Below are 18560 nucleotides of genomic sequence, written 5' to 3' on the forward strand. Positions count from 1 at the left end.
CATATAAATGTCTCCCTTGTGAAATGTTTTAAGAGAAGACTCACAGCTGGCGAGGGTGATAATTGTGTCACATGATTTATTGTTAAAAGAAAAAGAAAAGGTTCCCATTGAACACGTGTGTTTACGTTAGATCCCCCCACCCTCCAAGTGTACGACTATTCTATTGCAACAAAAGTAGCATTTATTCAAAAGTTTCCAAACGTTTTTTTCTCAGTAACTTCGCAGAGTGCTGTACGTGTCACATGGCGGAAGTTCTTTATCATTATCAGTAGCCCTTTAATCTCCATCTATAGCGCCAAATGAGTTTAAAAGTCATGTTCAGGATGTTCCCCAAAATAGACGTGTTGACTTTTTGCTCCATTGTTGCAGGCCTCGCCAAACCGGTTCAATGTGAATCTATTCTCGGAAAGACACGGCACCATATTCTTCTGTGAAGCTAAAAAAAAAAAAATCCTTCCTGTGTAAACACACGAGTATGCATTGTGCTATAGTTTTTTAGAAATAAAACAGAAAGTCACAATAGCAGAGCACCAATCACTGCATCTGCATTCTTTTTCAGGTTGCAGCCTTTTATTCTGATTCGGCTCAACTCTAAAATTGTCTGGGATTTTCTTTGTTGTCTTGATACGTTTCCTCATTTCAAATCACAGTTTTGGATGAGTTCACTTTAGTCATGTCGGTTTATTGAACAAACTGGAGCTTTGTTCACTTCAGCTTTTAAGTCTTTCTGAAACACGCAGTGGTAGCACTTTGCAGAGAGGTTCCTTAATTTAGGGACGGAACATGAAACTTTGGCAGCAGACTAGGAAGCAGGTTAAAACAGGAAGCTGCTCATGTGGATTTAAAGGAACCAGCATTGTTTTCATATGAAGCCTTCAAGAACTTTAACCCTTTTAACAACATATTTCATCACAAAAAGGTAAAAAAAAAAAAAAAAGTTACATTTGGCTTCTTCTTATCCGATAAATGGAAGTGATGTCTGACCCCTGGTGGACAAAGTGAAGCACTGCAAGTTTAGTTCAAAGTTTTGCACTACGGTTTTTTTTTTCTTTCAAACCAGTGAAAGCAGATTCCAAAATAATGTGCTAAATTAGCGTGTATTTTAAATGTCAAAGTGAAAAAAACAAAACAAAAAAAACAAAAAAAAAAACTGGAAGTGAACCGACTTAAGCACAAGAACTTCCGGTGTTTAGATTCCAGCTTTTAAGTGCGTAGTTCATTCCTAGAACTATGGACTTATTTTTCTGTTATTCTTTTGCTAAAGTCAAAATGAATGTGATCAGAAAAATTGACATATTTGAAAATGCTATTCTAGAAATGTATTACAACTGCTATACACAATGATCTACAAGCATACACTTCTCAAAAGCTAGAACAGGCAATTTGAACTTTTGATCTCAACCCCAAGATGAACTGGTTCCTATTTACAAATTACTTTCCTTGAAGAAAAGAAAGCTATATTAGCATTCCATCTAACTATACAAGTTTGATTTTCTTCCCAATAAAATTGTTCTCAATAAAAATATTTCTTTTTCTTCTTGTCAGGGCAAAACGAGTTTGGAACTGTGACTAAAAATCGACCGGATGTCGAACTATTCATATTTTGATGGCTAACAGTAAAAACAGCAACTTTAAATATTGAAACTTGAGTTTATCCCACCTGTGTCCTTCCAGTTGCCATTATGTCTCGTGAACACAAGTCTAAGAACATTACTGTTGAAGATGGTGAGTTCGATGCATTATTTTCACCACAAACAGGATGTAAAAGACAACGGAAATACCACAGGAATGACTTTAATAAGCTCTTAAAATTTACAGATGTAAACACAGCAAGTAAAATGATTTCAATAATCAAAAAGTTAGTGAGATAGTAACATGAAAAAAAATATCTTGATTTGCTTTAATCTCTTCGTTTGGTCATAGTTTTGCGTACGATTGTCAAACCTGACAATATTAAAAAATAAAATAAAATCAGGGACCAAATGTACAAAATGTTGCAGGGTTTGGTTCAGTGTTTCTATAAGAAGTTTTAAATGACATCTGCCCACCTACACCGAGCATCACATATTTCCACCTCTGCATAGCTGTTAAATATAGAAAAATGGAAAGTTTTTTGCATTTCTTTCTCAAAAATAAAATCTTAATAGTCAGAAACCTACCATTTGTTAAAATCAGTGTGTCAAACACTAATTTTATTTTTAAAAAGTTATAAATATCTTAATTAAAGGTCTACCGATTATCAGGTGTTTTCTTTGTTCGCTCATTAGCATGCTAGCACCACCTAGCATGCTAATATTTAGCCCTTCCACTCGTCTGATTGAAATCTAATGAAGAAATTGGTGTTGGAAGCATAAGGGGGAAAGAAAGAATCTCCCCGCTTAGTAATTGTGAACTGAAGATCAAAACTAATTCATCCAATCCGTCTCTTTTGAGACACGCAGACCAAACCAAAAAATATGTTGCTAGCTTAACTCTGTATTTATGAGTTAGTTTTATACCTACTCTTTGAAAGTAAGAGTCCATTTGGCAACTTTCACTGAGCCGAGGGATCCAGGAAGGTGTAATCTACTAAACGTATAGCTGAACCATTTGCTAAAAATAGAAACGCATTTCTTTTGACATTTACATTTTTCCCGGAGCTATTTTCCAGGCATGTTCTTCTCATAGCTAAAAACTGGATTCATAATTCTCCACCAAGTCAGAGCTTAACACAACCAACTGCTGTGGCTAGCTGTAGCAAGTCTAACACAAATGCTACGTAGAATTTTTATTATTTTTTTTCCTTTTTCTAATCTGTTTAATGGAAAATTTACCTTTGAAATCAACAACAATTGCAGTCTTACGGGCTCATAATTGTCGGCTCATTTCTCTCTGGGAAATAATTCCAAGTTCACGGTGCAAAGCAACAGTTTACTGAAGTTGTGGATTAAAAGCAGAAGCTCAAATAAATATTAAGACTTGAACATAAAAGGTCCCGGCAAAGGCAGCACAGAGGAGACAGAGGAGACGGGACGTTCTCGATGATTTGTCGACGTTTTGTTGCATCTTTCAGATAATGCACAGATTATCTGTAATGTGTAGTTGGAATTGCTTTGGTACAACACAAAGCCATTTAAGCAGGAAAACGTTTTATCAAAAAAGGGAAAAAAACAAACAAAAAAAAAACTATTAAATAAGGAGATTTCTAGTCCTTCTGCTGCTCTAAGATGAGATCAGAAAGCACATTTATGTCCCTCTCTGCCAGATGGCACTGCAGCACCAGCGTCACCATGTTGTCCTGTCCCTCGAAGATGTTGAGCAGCTGCTCCCTCAGGTGAGCCGTCTCTTCGGGGCTCCTGTCGGGGGTCACCATCATCCGGTGGCCGCCTGCCCCAAGCTGCCTGTGCTGGCTCTCCGCCTCCCACCTCCGGCTCCTCCCTCGGCCGCCAAACGCTAAAGAGTCCACGGCGCCCCCGGGGGTTCGGTCGCGGAAGTTTAAGGGTTCGGTTTGGGAGCGAGGCGGCTTGGTGGAAGGAAAACTGCTTGCTAAGCCGGCGAACGAATGATTTCCTGGATCGGGAGTCCTGAAGTGAAACAACAAATGGAATGAGGTGGAAATAAGTGATGGTGATAAATATCAGCCTGATACAGACGTATTAAATGACTAACATCTGCCGAGTCCGATGTTAACGATTAATAGAGAAAACTGAACCAAAAAGACTTGGTTCAACAAAGTACTGACCAGTAACTACTTACTTTTGTACTTGGGTAACTTTATGGGAAAAAGAAATAATTTTAGGAGTAGTTCTACTACACTGTAGTTTTTAGTTTTACTTGAGTGATATTATCACTTAAGTAAAACCTCTGGGTAACATCGGCTGTTTTGAGTAACTTGATTAAATGAAGAACACGTTTTAGCCAAAAATGCACCAGATTCAGGGATGCAGCTACAGTGTAAAAATGGACTCAAACTATATGCTGTGCTTAATATGATCTAATTTGGAAAAGTATTTCAATTCAATTTGTTATTTTGTAATTATGTTATTTGTTTTTTTGTTTATTTCAATTTAGTTTTTAAAATATCAGAACTTGTCTCTCTGATGAGATTATTATAAAATATTAAATCAGATGAACTGATCCAGTACTCGGTTCTTGAGTAGGATTTTTACCAAATTCTTTTTCTTTTTTGCCGTTAATGGAGTAATTTCATGGATGGAAACTTCTTACTTTTACTTGAGTGAAAATATTTTGATGTAGTTAAGTCCATCTATTGAGTATTCTAGCCATCTGTGGTTCTGAGACGGGATGTCTCCAATGTCCCAAGATGGACTCAGATGAATGCTGAACATAATAAAATTTTATCTGATAACTCATGTTTTCCTTCCTATCCATTTCACAACTGTGCTAACACTGTTAGCCTCAGGCTAGCTGGTTTGTTACCTGTGCTCTGAACGTAAGAAATCGTCCAGGTGAGGCCCTCCTCTGCCCAGCGGGTCATCTGGAACCATAAAGAGATCGCCGACAAATGTGTATTGAAGAAGTCTGAAAGAACAACAAGAGACGGATTAGAGCAGGGGTCCCCAAACTTTTTCCTGCGAGGGCCACATAACTGTTCCCTTTTCTGGTCGGGGGCCGGTCTCACTTTTTCGAGAAAGAAACCTCAGAAAATCTTTGTTGACCCGGGGGGCGGGGGGGGGGGGGTGAAACTGTGGAGCGGGGCGGGGCGGGGCGGGGGGGGGAGGGGGGGGCTGGATTACTGCCGACGACATATTCGCGTTTGTAGATAGATTTTTACCCAGAATGGAAATGGAAAAAAAACGGGAGCGAAATGGTGACTGGTACTGACTAGTATATATTCCATTGAGGGAAACTAAGTTTCATATCTGCTCAAGAGCCCCCCTGGTGGTTGAAGAAAAATCCACATATATATGAAAAAAAAACACTGAATGCCGGACCAAATGAGGAGGCGGGCCGGATCCGGTATTGTTCAGGGGGCCGGACCAAATGAGGAGGCGGGCCGGATCCGGCCCGTGAGCCGTAGTTTGGGGACCCCTGGATTAGAGCAACAGCTTCTGCTCCAGAAAATTAGACCTAATCTATTCTAACCTAGTAGAGTTAGCTATTAGCTAGTACTAGGAATTAGTGGGAATTAAATTAGTCCCACGTTGGGTTCCCTGATGGAAACCAACTTCAGACGGAGGATTTTGGGAGGTTCCTGAAGGCAACAATCCAACTCTGAGTGGAAAACGGCAAACGTTGCAACCCGAACCTCAACCTCAACTGATACCTCTTTTTGATGATGTCCCTCCATACAGGCGACTCGTCTGAGAGGTCTCTCAGGTTGTCGTTGGTTACTATCACTCCATTTGTCCTTTGTGCAAGCTGCAGGATCAGTCTGTGGGGGAAAAAGGGAGAAGAAACGTCACAAGAATGGAGCAGACTGCCTTACAAAAGTATTTACACCCCGTTATCCTTTCCACATGCCGACACATTTTAGCCACTAATTTCAGTGTTTTTAATGGGATTTTGTATAACAGAAAGACACAAAGTGGAGCATCAAAATCACTGATTTTAACCTACTTAAGAAATATTTGCAAAGAGTTTTGACATTTTCCCCCCTTCATTAACCCATCCAAAACTTATATATAGAATTTTAAAAAATGAGAAATGAGAAATAAACAGATTGGACACAAAAACATTTTTATTCTTCAAATAACTTAAATAGCTCCTTTGTGTGACTCTTCATACCAATTTGCAATAAACTCACATTAGCATTTTTTTCATGTGGATTTTGTGTAAATTTACGCAATCACAGAATTGATTTATTAACTTCCATGTGTTTCTTGGTCAGTTACATCAAATTACAATAAAACATAATGAAGTTTTTGATTGTAGTTTGATAAAATATGGAAAAGCGCTGCTCTGACTTGGCACACACACACAGCACAGACAGGTGTTCCTTTCAGTACATATCTACCTGTCATCATAAGAGCTGATTCTCTTGCCATGGACCTCTCTGGAGGGGGTGTAGGAGAGCAGGCCCAGGTTCTGCAGGTCCGTCATATAGTGCTGCTCTGAGAAACAGGAACAAACGACACCATGTTTTGTCTGCTCAGACGGGGGAAACATCCAGGTTCAAGGCGAGCACACACACACACATGTTTGTGTTGCTATCTTTGTGGGGACTTTCCATTGACTTCCATTCATTTCTACAGCCTAAACCTTACCTTTACCCTTTTCCTAACTCTAGCCATCACATACCTAACCCTAACCAAAACTCAATTCATACCTTAGCCCTAACTCTGACCCCTGACCCAAAAACAGGGTTTCCCATGGTGGGGACCAGGTTCCGGTCCCCACGAGGAGCAATTGGTCCCCACAACGTAGTATATGTCAGGAAAATCGTCCCCACAAGGTATTACAAACAAACGCACACACACACACACACACACACACACACACACACACACACACAAAGAAGATGACGGCCAACTGTTACCTTTTATCCTGGGGTCATTCTTCTGCCTCCACTGCGGCACCAGAGCGCTGATGTGACGATGGCCTCTGTCCCAAAAATGCTGGACAGCCAGAGCAATTCCTCTGCAGGAGAAGAAATGACCCAACCCGTGACTGCGGAAGACCCAGAGAGAGAACGTTAGTGGATTTCTGGAGAGTCTGAATCATTGTAGATCGTTACTTCTGCTATTCTCTAGCGAATGAAGGAATAAAGATTTAAACAATTTGATGAGAAAATTATGTTATATGTGTGATCATCTGGCATTTTAACATTTCATATAATCTGCTGTCAGACATCTGAGTGTGTCTTCGCGCCAGGGAAGTCGTTTGGTCCGGACCAAAAGAGGACTTTATTTTGTTCTATTTGGTGCAGTTTGCTTTCACATTGTGCTTTTTGGCAAACGGACTATAATTTCTAAAGAAAGCAGAAATACTTCCTATAAGTCTGAAAGATGCTCCCTGTACTACTTCTCACCTCATTGCCACGTTGCTCCCGTCGATAACGATTGCCCTCAGGTTCGGGTTTCCGGGTTCGTCTGTAAGCTTTAGCTGGAAGGGGGTCTGAAGACCCTCCAGGAAGCGCTGCTCCCCTGTCACCACCACGGACGAAGAAGGCGATATGAAGCTCCGTTTATCCCTCGTTCTGGTGGAGGGCGGGTCACTTGCGAAGAAGATGTTGGGCTGAGCTTGATGCTCTTGCTTCGAGGAGATCGCAGAGTGGCGCTTCGAGTTTGGCACATTGATGTGAGTTTGATGCGTTTGCTTGGAAGTGGCCGGGTCGGGCCCGTAGGTGGTTTGGCCCTGTTGCTTGTTGGGGTGAAACGGCATGAGTGGAGGACCCAGAGAAGAGGCATAGGTAGGCATGGGGGGCCCCTTGACGTCCTGCAGGACGTCTTGGTGAGGTCTTAACGTGTTTAAAGGCTGGTTTAACTGTGAAACGGGTTGATTAGGGGCCAGCTGCTTTGGTTTGTTACTCCAGGTACGCAGGTCTGATTCTGCTAACTGCATAGACCGCTTTGGCTCTTTTGTTTGTCCTTCATCAGGATCTCTTTTATCTTTGTGAATAAAAAACTCTCCTTTTGTCTCAGTCTCGGCTAGTCCGAGATTTATCTCTTCTTTTTCAACCAAGACATCATGAATCTCTCTTGGTTCTTTCTTGGAGCCTTCTGTCTCCTTGCTTTCCTTTTTCTGCAGTTCTAGAAGTAGCTGGTGAGTGGACCCCTCAGACAACATGCTGTAGATTTTGGTCACATTCTCCTCAGTGTACCCACATGTAGCAGCTGCTTTCTTCATTACCCCCAGGACAAAGTCTTCCTGGTGTTCTGCCTCCTGAACATCTTCGCTACCCCGTCCTTGAGAGTGTTTGTGATTTTCTATCGTCAACTCCTCGCCTCCTACTTGCAGTCCTTCAAAATCTCCGTTGCTATGCTTTATTTTACGCCCCGCTTCCTCCGTGTCCTCACCCTCTTTGTGCTCCGTCTCACAGGGCTGCTCTTTTCCCTGGTGCAAAATAACACCGTGTTTTTTTGTGCTTCTACCGCTACATTTGTTCTGCTCACGGTCACTGAGATCCTGCTCCTGTTGAACTAAGTCCAGAATCTGTGACGCCTCTTTAGGCCCCGTTTTTTTAAGAACACGTTTTACAACATCCTCCGTGTACCCCATGGCTGTGAAGAACTTTAGAAGAAGCCAGAACTCCTTGTTTCCCATTGACAACTGCCACTCTGGCTCTTCACTGTCCCCTTGTCCTTCGCCCGCCTTGACACCGATTGCCTGTTTCTCGAGCTGTTCCTCTTCCCCCACTTCCTGAGGAGAGTGCAAAAGTCTTTCCTCAGCCCCTTCTGCCTTCCCTCTGGTGCCTGCAGGAGAGAAAATATCTTGGAGAAAGGGGTCCTTTGCTGCAGAGTCATAAGTTGTAGCCTTCCCTTCAGCCCATCGATCGGCGTTACTGAAAGGATCGGGAAGTGTTTTCTTAGAACTGCTGGCTTTGTCCCAGTCGTCTCTGGAATCGTTATGTGATTTTGCACCTGTATCGTCACGCATCGGTTCTGGGCTTGGACTCGATCCAAGGCCCGATTCTTTCACCAAATCCAGTAGGATTTCCTTCACAGTCCCTGGAAGTACGAGAAGATCCAGAACATGTCTGTCCTCCCACTTCTCCACCAGAGTTTTGAAGGCCCTCCGTGAATCCAGTGACTCGCCCAAGACTCTGTCCCCCATCTCAGTGCGTTTGGACTGTGTGCCTTCATACCTCGCCACTAGGTCTGCGATCAGCGAGTAGGCTCGCACCACCGGCTCGGCTAGGCCTGACACGAGCAGGAATCCAGGCGAGCCCACCTGTTTGGTCAGAACAAATGACATTAGAGTCAGTCGACTGAAAGGTCCTGAATAGGTTTTTCTCTTTTTGGTCACTGGAGCTCAATTATTTTTGCTTTAGAGATTATAATAAAAACCTTTCTTAAACCACAATCAGTGGTAACTTTGGGTTCTTCTGAGAGCGACTCGTGGAGTTGATGTGTACGGAGTTGCCTTTTTGTCTGTTGCTACTAATAAAAAAATCTTTCAAATAACAAATGATAAGTTAAAGAAAATCCATAGGGAGGATTTTCATCGTGTTTCATTTCTACTGTCACAGTTTAAGGTTTTGAACTCTTGTCACACCGTTGCGTTTCCGTCTTTCCTTTCAATGGCACAGACGTCAGAGGACAATAACGCTACAGTAGTTTAAAATTTGATCACCACATAAAGGCTACAGCAGATTTTTTTTGGATACGCAGAAAAGTCTTGCTGCAGCTCTCCTGTGCACCAGTGCAACAGAACTGTGACTTATCGATGACCCAACTCAATGAAAAAACACTTTCTTTACAGACCTCACCAAAAGGCTTCAAGTGACCGAATGAGACCTGCTTTCTGATTTTTTCAGCAAAGCATTCTCTGACCACTTGGGGGCATTTGTAGACCATTGAAATTTAACTCCCAAATAAGTAAATCCTTGGTATGAAGAAAGTGTTTAAGTAGGTAGAAAGTAAAATACCCGGTCATGATTCAGCAGAAACTGTGGATTCCTTGATTTCCATACATAAACTACATGGGATGACATGAAGAGATGTGGCTACTTTAAAAATGTGACAGGACTTGATGTTTAACAAAATTCTCTATTTCTTCCCTTCTAAACCTGAGTAGAATACAGAGTGACGGCAGCTTTGATTTAAATTTGGCAACAGATGTTTTCCTTGTGGTTTTTTTCAACTGTACGCATGGCTATAAACAAACACTTTCAGCGACTTAATGGGGGTGTTGATGTGAGCAAAAAAGACTGAAATGATGAACTACATCACTGTCTTTTTTTATGTTACAAGATGCTGCTGGTAGAATTGCCTTTACGGAGTGGTAAGTGTAGATGGTCAATCTGAAAATAATAATTTCTTCTGTAATTTCTGACTCTTTAATCTTGGTCAAACAGTTGAAGGGAGCAAACAGTTCATTGGTACAAAATTTCGCTGTTATGTTATTTTCTCTAGATTTAATACCATGGAAAACCTTCAAAACCCACATCTAAAAAGGAAACTTTTGCGAGGTAATTTCCAAGTCACTTTTTTAATAAAATCCGGGCCTTTTATCTAATAATGAAAAAGAAAGTGATTGGAGAGTAAATTTCCCTTAAGTTGCATATTTACTTTTTTATCAAACTTGTTAATAAAAGACGAGAAATTCCCGGCCACAGCTTTACTCTGTTTCTAGTCCAGGCAGATTTATTGCTGAACAGCATATGTCTCAATTTGAGCCAGTGATGCAACACTGAAATTAAGTAACCATGTAATTTTTTTAAATCGACAAACATGTCATTCTTAGATATCACAATGTTGCTCAATATTAGTGTTGCACCAAAAATTAAAAAAAATAATAATAAAAGGCCAACTTGGCATGACACACAAAGATATTTGGGGAATTTGTTCTCTTAATCACTATGAGTAAGAGAACACTATGGCAACATTTATTCCTCATAAATTGGAAAATCTAAATATAAAGTTCCATTTAGGGTCATTTGCAATTTTACCTTCACATTTTGATGACTGATAATCAAAATCTAGCTGATTGTATGTTTTCTAATACTCAGCTATCAAAAAATATATATATACACACGTCTCTGGTTTCTCCTCAACTTACAGATCAGACTTGAAACATCCAAATAAATACTGGATGTGAAGCCTGATGGTCTGTGTTAAAAAGTCAGTAGAAAATTATTGGGAAGGTTTAGGGTTAGGGTGCGACTTACCACGATGAGCGCTGAAGTGTTTTTGATCAGGCTGTCCATGAACAGCCCTCTGGCTCCACAGAAGATGCAGTGAAGGGCCCCGGGATACGAGAGCTCCTGCTGCACCTCCTGATTTACGACTCCCTTCACAAATAACTAGAAGAGAGAAAGACTTCAGTTCAGTCGTGTGTTTTCCTTTTACGTGACAATGACTCTACAGCCCCAGACTGAATGTAATGCAACCTGTCCGCGTTGTCAAAGTATATTTACTATCCCATAAAAACGAAACATAGACAAGTTTAGACATTCTGTTTTTGTGGTTGTTTTATGTTAGAAAGTATGAAAAGTCACTTATACATAAAATATTCCTTGAATAAAATGTCCAACAACAAAACTCCTGTTGGAGGGTTTACACATTTGGGATGAGATTGAGGTTTTATTAATTGTCTAATTCTATGAAAACTGATATAAAGTTGGTTTCTTCCATGCCTCACTGTGCTTCTAGATAACTTGAAGACATCTTCCATTATTGAACAATATGGGCAATATGATACAATCACCAAGATATTGTTGTGTTAGAGTAACACAGCAATATCTTTTATAACTCTTTTATATAAAACCAAAAACGCAACACATATTGCAACAGGTGAGGGAGGGTCAGTGCTACGCCACTGTAGACTTCATTCGGTCATTCTTTCACTCTTTCTCTTTCGTACTCAAAGGACTTCAAACCGTGGGGACGGTGTGATGGAAACCGAAGCTTTTCATACCTTTTGATACAGACGACCAGCCCACTCTTAGGGACAAAAATAGTAACAGGCCTTAAGAGCATGGAGCAAAAACTAAACCAAAAACAGAAAACCTACAACGAAAGAGAGAAAATCTGACAAACAGAAAGAGAAATGTTTTGAAAAATTGAGCACAATTCACGGCACAGCTTTAGATCACCAAGTTGCATAAGAAGCAAAATAAAGAAAGCTTTTAGTTACATAACGTCAGTCTCTTAGGATAATTCCCTACGCCATATTTTAACGTCAGACCACATGCTACTGACAGCATTTAAGCTGGCCTTAACATTTTAGCTTATATTAACTTGCACAATTTTGCTTGCATAATAAATTGAGTAACTCTGTGTTAGTCAACATGCTAGTGTTGCTCCAAATACTGCTGACTTCATCTAAGCTACACTTAGATGCCTAACACTTGTTGCTGATGTTAGGCATTTGATCACCTGATTCGAGTCCGACCAGTACGCACACTCTGGCAAACCCTGTTTAAGTTTCTTAACATTTTTGGAAAAGATGGAGTTTAGAGTGTAACAGGTGTTCTGATAGGCTGAGGGCAAATAGGCAGGGTGAGGTAACAGTACAAGGTGATCAATATTAAGCAGATCCCTCAATTTGGCCAAAATATGACTTAGGCAAATCTGTTACGAGGCTAACGATGAGCACAGTCAAGTAAAATCCAAGTACAATTAAAATCTGGTTAACCCTTGATGCAGAAGTTAAAAATAACCTACAATTTATAACTCTTCAGATTTGCTATTTTACAGAAGGATGAGGAGCATCCTGCCCGTTCTGACAAAAAAAAAAAAGGAAAAAAAAAAAGGGAAAACACCGAGTCTCTAGGAAGGTCAGGGCAGCAAGCCGCAGGTGAAAGCAACCCGGCTGCTACAAGTTCAGAAACCATCACAAAGACAGGAAACAAAACCAACCGTCAGGTCGAAGCCATGCTGTGTTTACATCTACCACGTATGCATCCAAGGTGGATCGACAACATGCCACAGAGCAGCTTTCTTAATGGAAATATTAACTGCAAAACACGCAAATTCAGAGATTGTTTTATTTTTTTTAATAGCATCAACCGGAAACCCTGCTGAGGTGATTGAGGTTTTTTTTGCTCTTGCTTTTCTTGCTTCCCAACATGACACATGTGTAACTCTGGCTGATAACTTATATTTGCGTTACGGCGAGCCAATAGACCAGATCAATGTCTCAGCAGCCGAAGAAATCAGCTGTGTATAATTGGATTTGTAATATTCTAGCGACCTGTCTGAGGATGCATCACACCCAACGACCACCGACAACAGGAAATACGCACCAGCTTAAAATCAGTACATAAATATTCAGTAGACAATATAATGTCATAAATCATACAGCAGTAGAGCTGTCAAATTTTACTGGAAGATAAATTGTCATAGAAATTATTGCAATAAACGATAATATTTTGAGACCATTTTCATGTAGTGTACTGATAACGACATAATAATGCAAGCTTGCCATTTCAAAGACCAATAAACTTTGATTTTGTACAGAACATTATAAACTGCAAATAAAAGACATTTTAAATACACAGAATAAAGACACAACAACCAAAAACAATAAATAAAAAGGAAATAAAAACCACATATAATAGAAACCAGAAATATAAAGAATTACAAAGTCTCTGTACACAGACTTGCCCTTCAAATAATATTAATCATTCGAAAGGAAATTATCGAGCTTATTTTAATTTATCATGTGGTTTTTTATTTTTTATTTTTATTTTGGTCACTTCATGCCAAACATAGCCGGTTGATTTATAATCAACTTTTTGTTTAAAGTAAAAAAAAAAATGTGGTAATTAATATAATCTACTAACAAGAGGTAACTATAAAATATTTTTATGTGTTTGGTGTCATATTTCATAAGAGCTGAGATGATCAAATGGGAATTGAGTTAAAGAGGGTGTAAAATAAAATCTCTCTGATAGGCATTTTCTGAACCTACATAAGGATTAGGATCAATAATCTATACACATGCAAGAACGATAACAACACATAATATTTCCAACACTCTCAAAAATTGTAAAATAAATGTCATATAAGATTGAAAATGTTTTTCAGAATTATTCTGATTTACAGCCTAATTTATATATATTAAAAAAACACTAGGAACTGAAATAAGCTGGCATACAAGGGTTAATTACATAGTAATGAAACATTTTATTTTGAAGTACAAAATGATCACATTTCGGTCCAAGATGGGGGAATAATTTGGCAAACGAGTGAACTGATCTGAGACAACGTGTGGCTTGTTTTTATGCTTCGGATCGTAAACCGAAAATAATCAAAAAGATAAAATATATTGCAACTAAGTAGTAACACAAAACACACAGAAAGATCCAGCAACAATTGCTTAGACACCAGATGTGCTGCCGTCATGTGATTGTGCAACAACAGACTTTGCTCAGTTGAACTGATCTGCAAATGAAGTGACTAATTTTCCATTAAAACAATCTAAGTTACAATAGTTGCTACTGCCGAGTCAGCGAGCTGCCTGCAACTCTGGCCATGAGACTTCTGGGTGTGACGCCCTGTTGTTTGGCATTCAATAACTAATCAAGTCATCTTCCAGAAAGAATGACGCTTCACTTAAGTTGGTTACGCGTCTGTATTGGAACGTACGGGCGGATTTGCATACTTCTTGCACAGCTTACGAGACAATTAATCAAAGTGATTGAGGTATGAAAACGTTTGGATGTGATCCTTTACACAGATCCAGACGTTCAGGTGAGAAAATACCTAGAGATGCAACGATCAGGACGCTACTGATTCCTCTTAGTCCTGAACTTTCAAACAAAAACTGGAACTAAAATAACTTCAAATTATTTTTGTAAACCCTTGTAAATAAAGGTATAGCAACTGTATAAACAATTATAACGGCACAGCTTCCTAACATTGATCTCATTTTTACTCGACTCAAAACAAAATAAACATTAAGAACATGCTTTGCAAAAAACATCCTTTGCTTTTTACAGAAAAAAGTATATTTTTTGTGGTTTAAAGTAATTAAAAAGGCAGAAAATAAAATATTAATTGTTCAAATTTTCACCTACAGATCACTGGCCAATTGATTGGTAGATCAATAAAAAAAAATCACTAATGTCTTAAATAAGCGGTGATATTACTTTAAGATGTGTATCATATCACTTATAGGTCCTATTTGTTTTAAATACTTATTGCTTTCTTAAATAAGCAGGTTTAGTGCTGATCTATTTCAAAGGCTGATTCTAGACACTAGAAAATTCAGCTGTTTTCCTCAGACTTACAGATTTTCAAAGTTTGTAGACAGAATTCACACTTGTTTATTTAGTTAACTATAGTCTATAAATAAGTAAACCTAATTTTGAGAAAATGCATATAGCACTGAAGAAAAAAAAAAAACGAGGGGGGGCCTTCCCAATCTCTAATATTAAAATGAGGCTAATTAAGCAGCCGAGCGTCTCCCAGGTTTAAGAAGTTTAATTATGCAAGTACAGAGCTGCCAGTGGGTTTCGGTTCCATTACTGTCAATAACAATAATAATAATAGTTTAAAAAGAAAAAAAAAAAGCATGCTAACGCTAACAGCGGCTTGTCATTTCACCATCTCCTGCCAGCACATGCAGATGAGCTTTAAAACCCCCGACTTGAAAAGTCAGACTGGTTTCAGAGTTAGTCATCCAACACGAAGCTTTCAGAGGCTGTCGTGATCTGCTGAATTTACCATGCTAACCATATTAAACCACTGGTTTGTTTTAAGCTTAACTGTGGCATTAGCTTAATGGGTCATGGTTCCATTTCAAAAGTACATACGAAACAGTCTGGAAACCGCTGATCTCCAGACCGTCTACTGTAAAGACCTCGTGCCCTTGCTGTGACCTACATGTGATGCATTTCAAGGTCTGCACAGGCAGGTCGGGATACACATGCCAGTACCTCAACTCAGACATCCAACTACTTCCAGGATTGTCGCAAAAACTTCATTCCATGTTTACATCATTGTTTGAAACCTTCCCCACATCAACAGAAACATCCAACAGAAGGAAAACGTCCAAGAAGCAGGTCTTCATTGAACGAAACACCTAAAACCAGGAAAAGGCGTCTTACTTTGGCAGCTTTCACGTCGGTGCTGAGGCCTTGCAGCTTCAGCCATATCTGACCGTTGTTCCCGTTTGGCAAATCGTCCGCTCCGATTCCAAATGTCACCCTGAATATCCGCTCCACGGTGCTGTGCAGGGAAGTCAGAGATCCCCGCAGCATCCCGGCGCAAGCAAACTCATCCTCGACCTCTGGATCTCCGCTCCCTCCTTCACCTCCACTGCTCCTTTTACCGTCCATCGTGTGGTCTCAAATCGGTGGCTAGGAGTCAAGCATGCTGTGAAGAAAAAAAAAAACCCACAAAACATTATCTGGTTAGGTTGGGTTTAAAAATGCTCTTGAAAAAAATAGATTCTGACACCAGCTGATGCTCATTTTCATATCGTTGACGGACACAACAAGCCCCAACTACCTGGTCACAGCTTCTTCACTTCTGGTGAGAGGATGGAAGAATATACCAAAAAACATAACATTTAATCTTAATTTAAGCATCTGGTTCTGAGATAGGTTCATATTTATGTAAATAAGACGCCTAAATTAGTTCAATGGATGAATTTTTCAATACAAAGTCTGGCAATCGTACTGCTATGGAGTCCAATCCCTTGGTCGGATGTCACTCTCTTCAGTGTGGATGCTGTAACTAAGCAAAAATTTTAACAGGGTCTCTTCAAGTTTCACCAACTCAAATGTAAGACTTTTTAAGATCGGTATTGATGGAGTTCCAGACCTGTATCTCCACAGAAATATATAAACTTTGTCCTAAATAGACCGATAAGGACAACATTTAAGAACTGTGATAAACATTAAGGGCTAACTTAGTCTTTTAATGAAATGAAGACATTTTAAGAGCCTCATTTTGGATACATGAATTTAAGACCTTTTAATGACGCGTAGGCACCCTGTACACGTTAGCTACATTTAGTATCTGAAAGAAGTTTCAAAAGTGAAGTCAGTATTAGATGTGTAAAAAGTTATTTTAAAAGGAAATAGTTTTTTCTAGGACATGTATGCATACAGTACAGTTGTGGTTCACTTGGGCTGTGAGAGAGAGCAGGAAGGATAAATGGGGCAACACAAAGTTGTTCTGTTTTATTCTTTAGAGCATTCCACTGCTACATGCAGAAGCTGGAAATATCGCCTACCTTTGCTGAATCTCAAAGTAAATGTAAGACTTTACGGCTTATTCTCAAGGAATACACGCAGAGACTTATGTTTTTGTAATACTCGGCTTGCAAATTACTAATATATTAAGTTTTAAAAACACTCACATCATATTAACTTTTCGAATTAACAATAAACCTCCCTTTTCCAGCTACTGCTCTTAATAAAATGGCAAAGTAGGCTATCAAGAAATCTCTTCAGTGATGTTCTTACAACTTCTTGTAGTTTTTAAAGACAAAACAAAATCAGCAAAAATCAGTAACAGCAGATTAAGAGATTTACAAGAACAAAAACCGAGTTTGGAATTGGCCACAAATCTCTTATCGGTACATCTCTAGCTTTACGGCCCTGATTAACATACAAAGAAGTTAATCAATAAAAAGTGATCATTTAAACAAAAATGCATTTGATTATTTCAGCTTAGTCATCACTGAATTGAACATATATTTTATAAGAGTTGTACACAGTTAAACTGCTAATAACAAAACTCAAGAACCGTGAACCCAAAGAGACAATCAGGGGACAACAATACCATATTGTACTACATTGTAATATGCTATATTGTCAACTATGGCTGAACGCATTAACAGCACCAAGCCCTGCATTTAGGTGAAATTTCAGTCATCAAAGCCCCAACCAGACACCTGAAGGAATCACAGGTCATGTGATTTTTACCGTCTACGTTTTTAAGGTGTAATAAGCCACTCACAGGAAAACTAAATAACTTTTAAAGTCTAAACAAGAATGAAAATAATCACAAATAATCAGTGTTGTGTTTATCTTCCTTTCTGAGAGGTGAAGGATGTTTGGCATCCATTTGCTTCTGCTCAACCAAACGCTGCTTAAGCAATCCCCTCTCTCCCTCAAACACACACAGTACTTACAGCAATAGCCAGCATGACGCTTTTATGAAGAAATCTAAACTGAAAGCAGCGATTTAGCTGTGGGCCTGTGAGGTAATACGGCATCTGATTATTCGGATCTGTGAGAGAGCGTTCCTGGTAGAAATCAAACCAGGAAACAACCGCGATCCTCGTGTCGGAAACACAACAACATAACTTCAGAAGAACTTTCAACATTAATCCAAGTCGTAAACATTTAATTTGGGAGGGTTTTGGGGAGGGGGGTACCTTACGTTAAGGTCGTAAGAAGTCCTGCGCGTTGGTTTCTAAGAGCAGCTGGTTGCCCAGGTCTTCCGCAGTCATAAAACAACAACAAACAAGCTGAGAGTCCAAAGTTCCGCCGCTCAGCCTCGTTGCTCGGTGGGGAGGAGACGGACGGAGACTCGACGGGGCCCACGGTCACGTACAAGCGGCTGTCCCCGGTGGAGCTGCGGGCCCGAACCCGAGCCGCACATCACATCAGCCTGCTTTACTTTCAAAACTGAAAGTAAAGCAGGCAGTTTATCTCACAGGTAGCGCCGCAGGCTCGACGGGGCTCAATGCGAGGGCAGTAGTATTATCACCATAACAGAGTTCTGCGGCTGCGCAATAAATAAAAGCAGACTGCACTTCCCGCACGTTCTCTCAAATCGGCATTTTAATTAAAACTGCGCATAATTAGCTGGACACAATTAGTTTTTTATGTTTGTTTTTAAACATATTAGGCTTATACAACACATTTATGGTTCAACTTTGAAAAGGTGCGTTTTGAGTTGTGTCAGAGTCAGAAACAATGTAAAGGGGATTTCCAATGACGTCAGAGGTGAATGTTTTGGGTCTTTTTTTTTAACCCTGTGCTGCTCTCACGA

General features: G+C 39.8%; 1 protein-coding gene across 2 annotated transcripts; it reads right to left on the reverse strand.

Moving 5' to 3' along the window:
- Positions 1–1778: 1778 nt before the first annotated feature.
- On the reverse strand, positions 1779–18277 carry khnyn (KH and NYN domain containing). 2 transcript variants are annotated; one of them, XM_014999386.2, is made up of 9 exons: positions 17946–18277; positions 15659–15926; positions 10772–10906; positions 6971–8832; positions 6479–6609; positions 5957–6053; positions 5267–5374; positions 4420–4521; positions 1779–3563 (listed from the first exon to the last, which is right to left on the reverse strand). In XM_014999386.2, exons 2-9 carry the CDS (start codon positions 15887–15889, stop codon positions 3185–3187), a joined length of 3045 nt encoding a protein of 1014 aa, XP_014854872.2. In that variant the 5' UTR covers positions 15890–15926; positions 17946–18277; the 3' UTR covers positions 1779–3184. The 2 variants fall into 2 exon arrangements, with proteins under 2 accessions (XP_014854872.2, XP_087872393.1); XM_088016267.1 differs by having other exon boundaries at positions 17941–18277.
- Positions 18278–18560: the final 283 nt, after the last annotated feature.

The sequence above is a fragment of the Poecilia mexicana genome, unplaced genomic scaffold (genome assembly GCF_051168715.1).
Source record: "Poecilia mexicana isolate PSO_F unplaced genomic scaffold, ASM5116871v1 scaffold_18, whole genome shotgun sequence".
NCBI lineage: Eukaryota > Metazoa > Chordata > Actinopteri > Cyprinodontiformes > Poeciliidae > Poecilia > Poecilia mexicana.

Bases quoted from the DNA above. Each gene is read 5' to 3' on its own strand.
- khnyn (XM_014999386.2), bottom strand. From the start codon at position 15,889: ATGGACGGTAAAAGGAGCAGTGGAGGTGAAGGAGGGAGCGGAGATCCA. The intron at 10,907-15,658 runs GTAAGACGCCTT...TCTCTCTTCTAG, and splicing joins CCGACGTGAAAGCTGCCAAA to TTATTTGTGAAGGGAGTCGT. The intron at 4,522-5,266 runs GTATCAGTTGAG...TTGTTCTTTCAG, and splicing joins AGGGACATCATCAAAAAGAG to ACTTCTTCAATACACATTTG.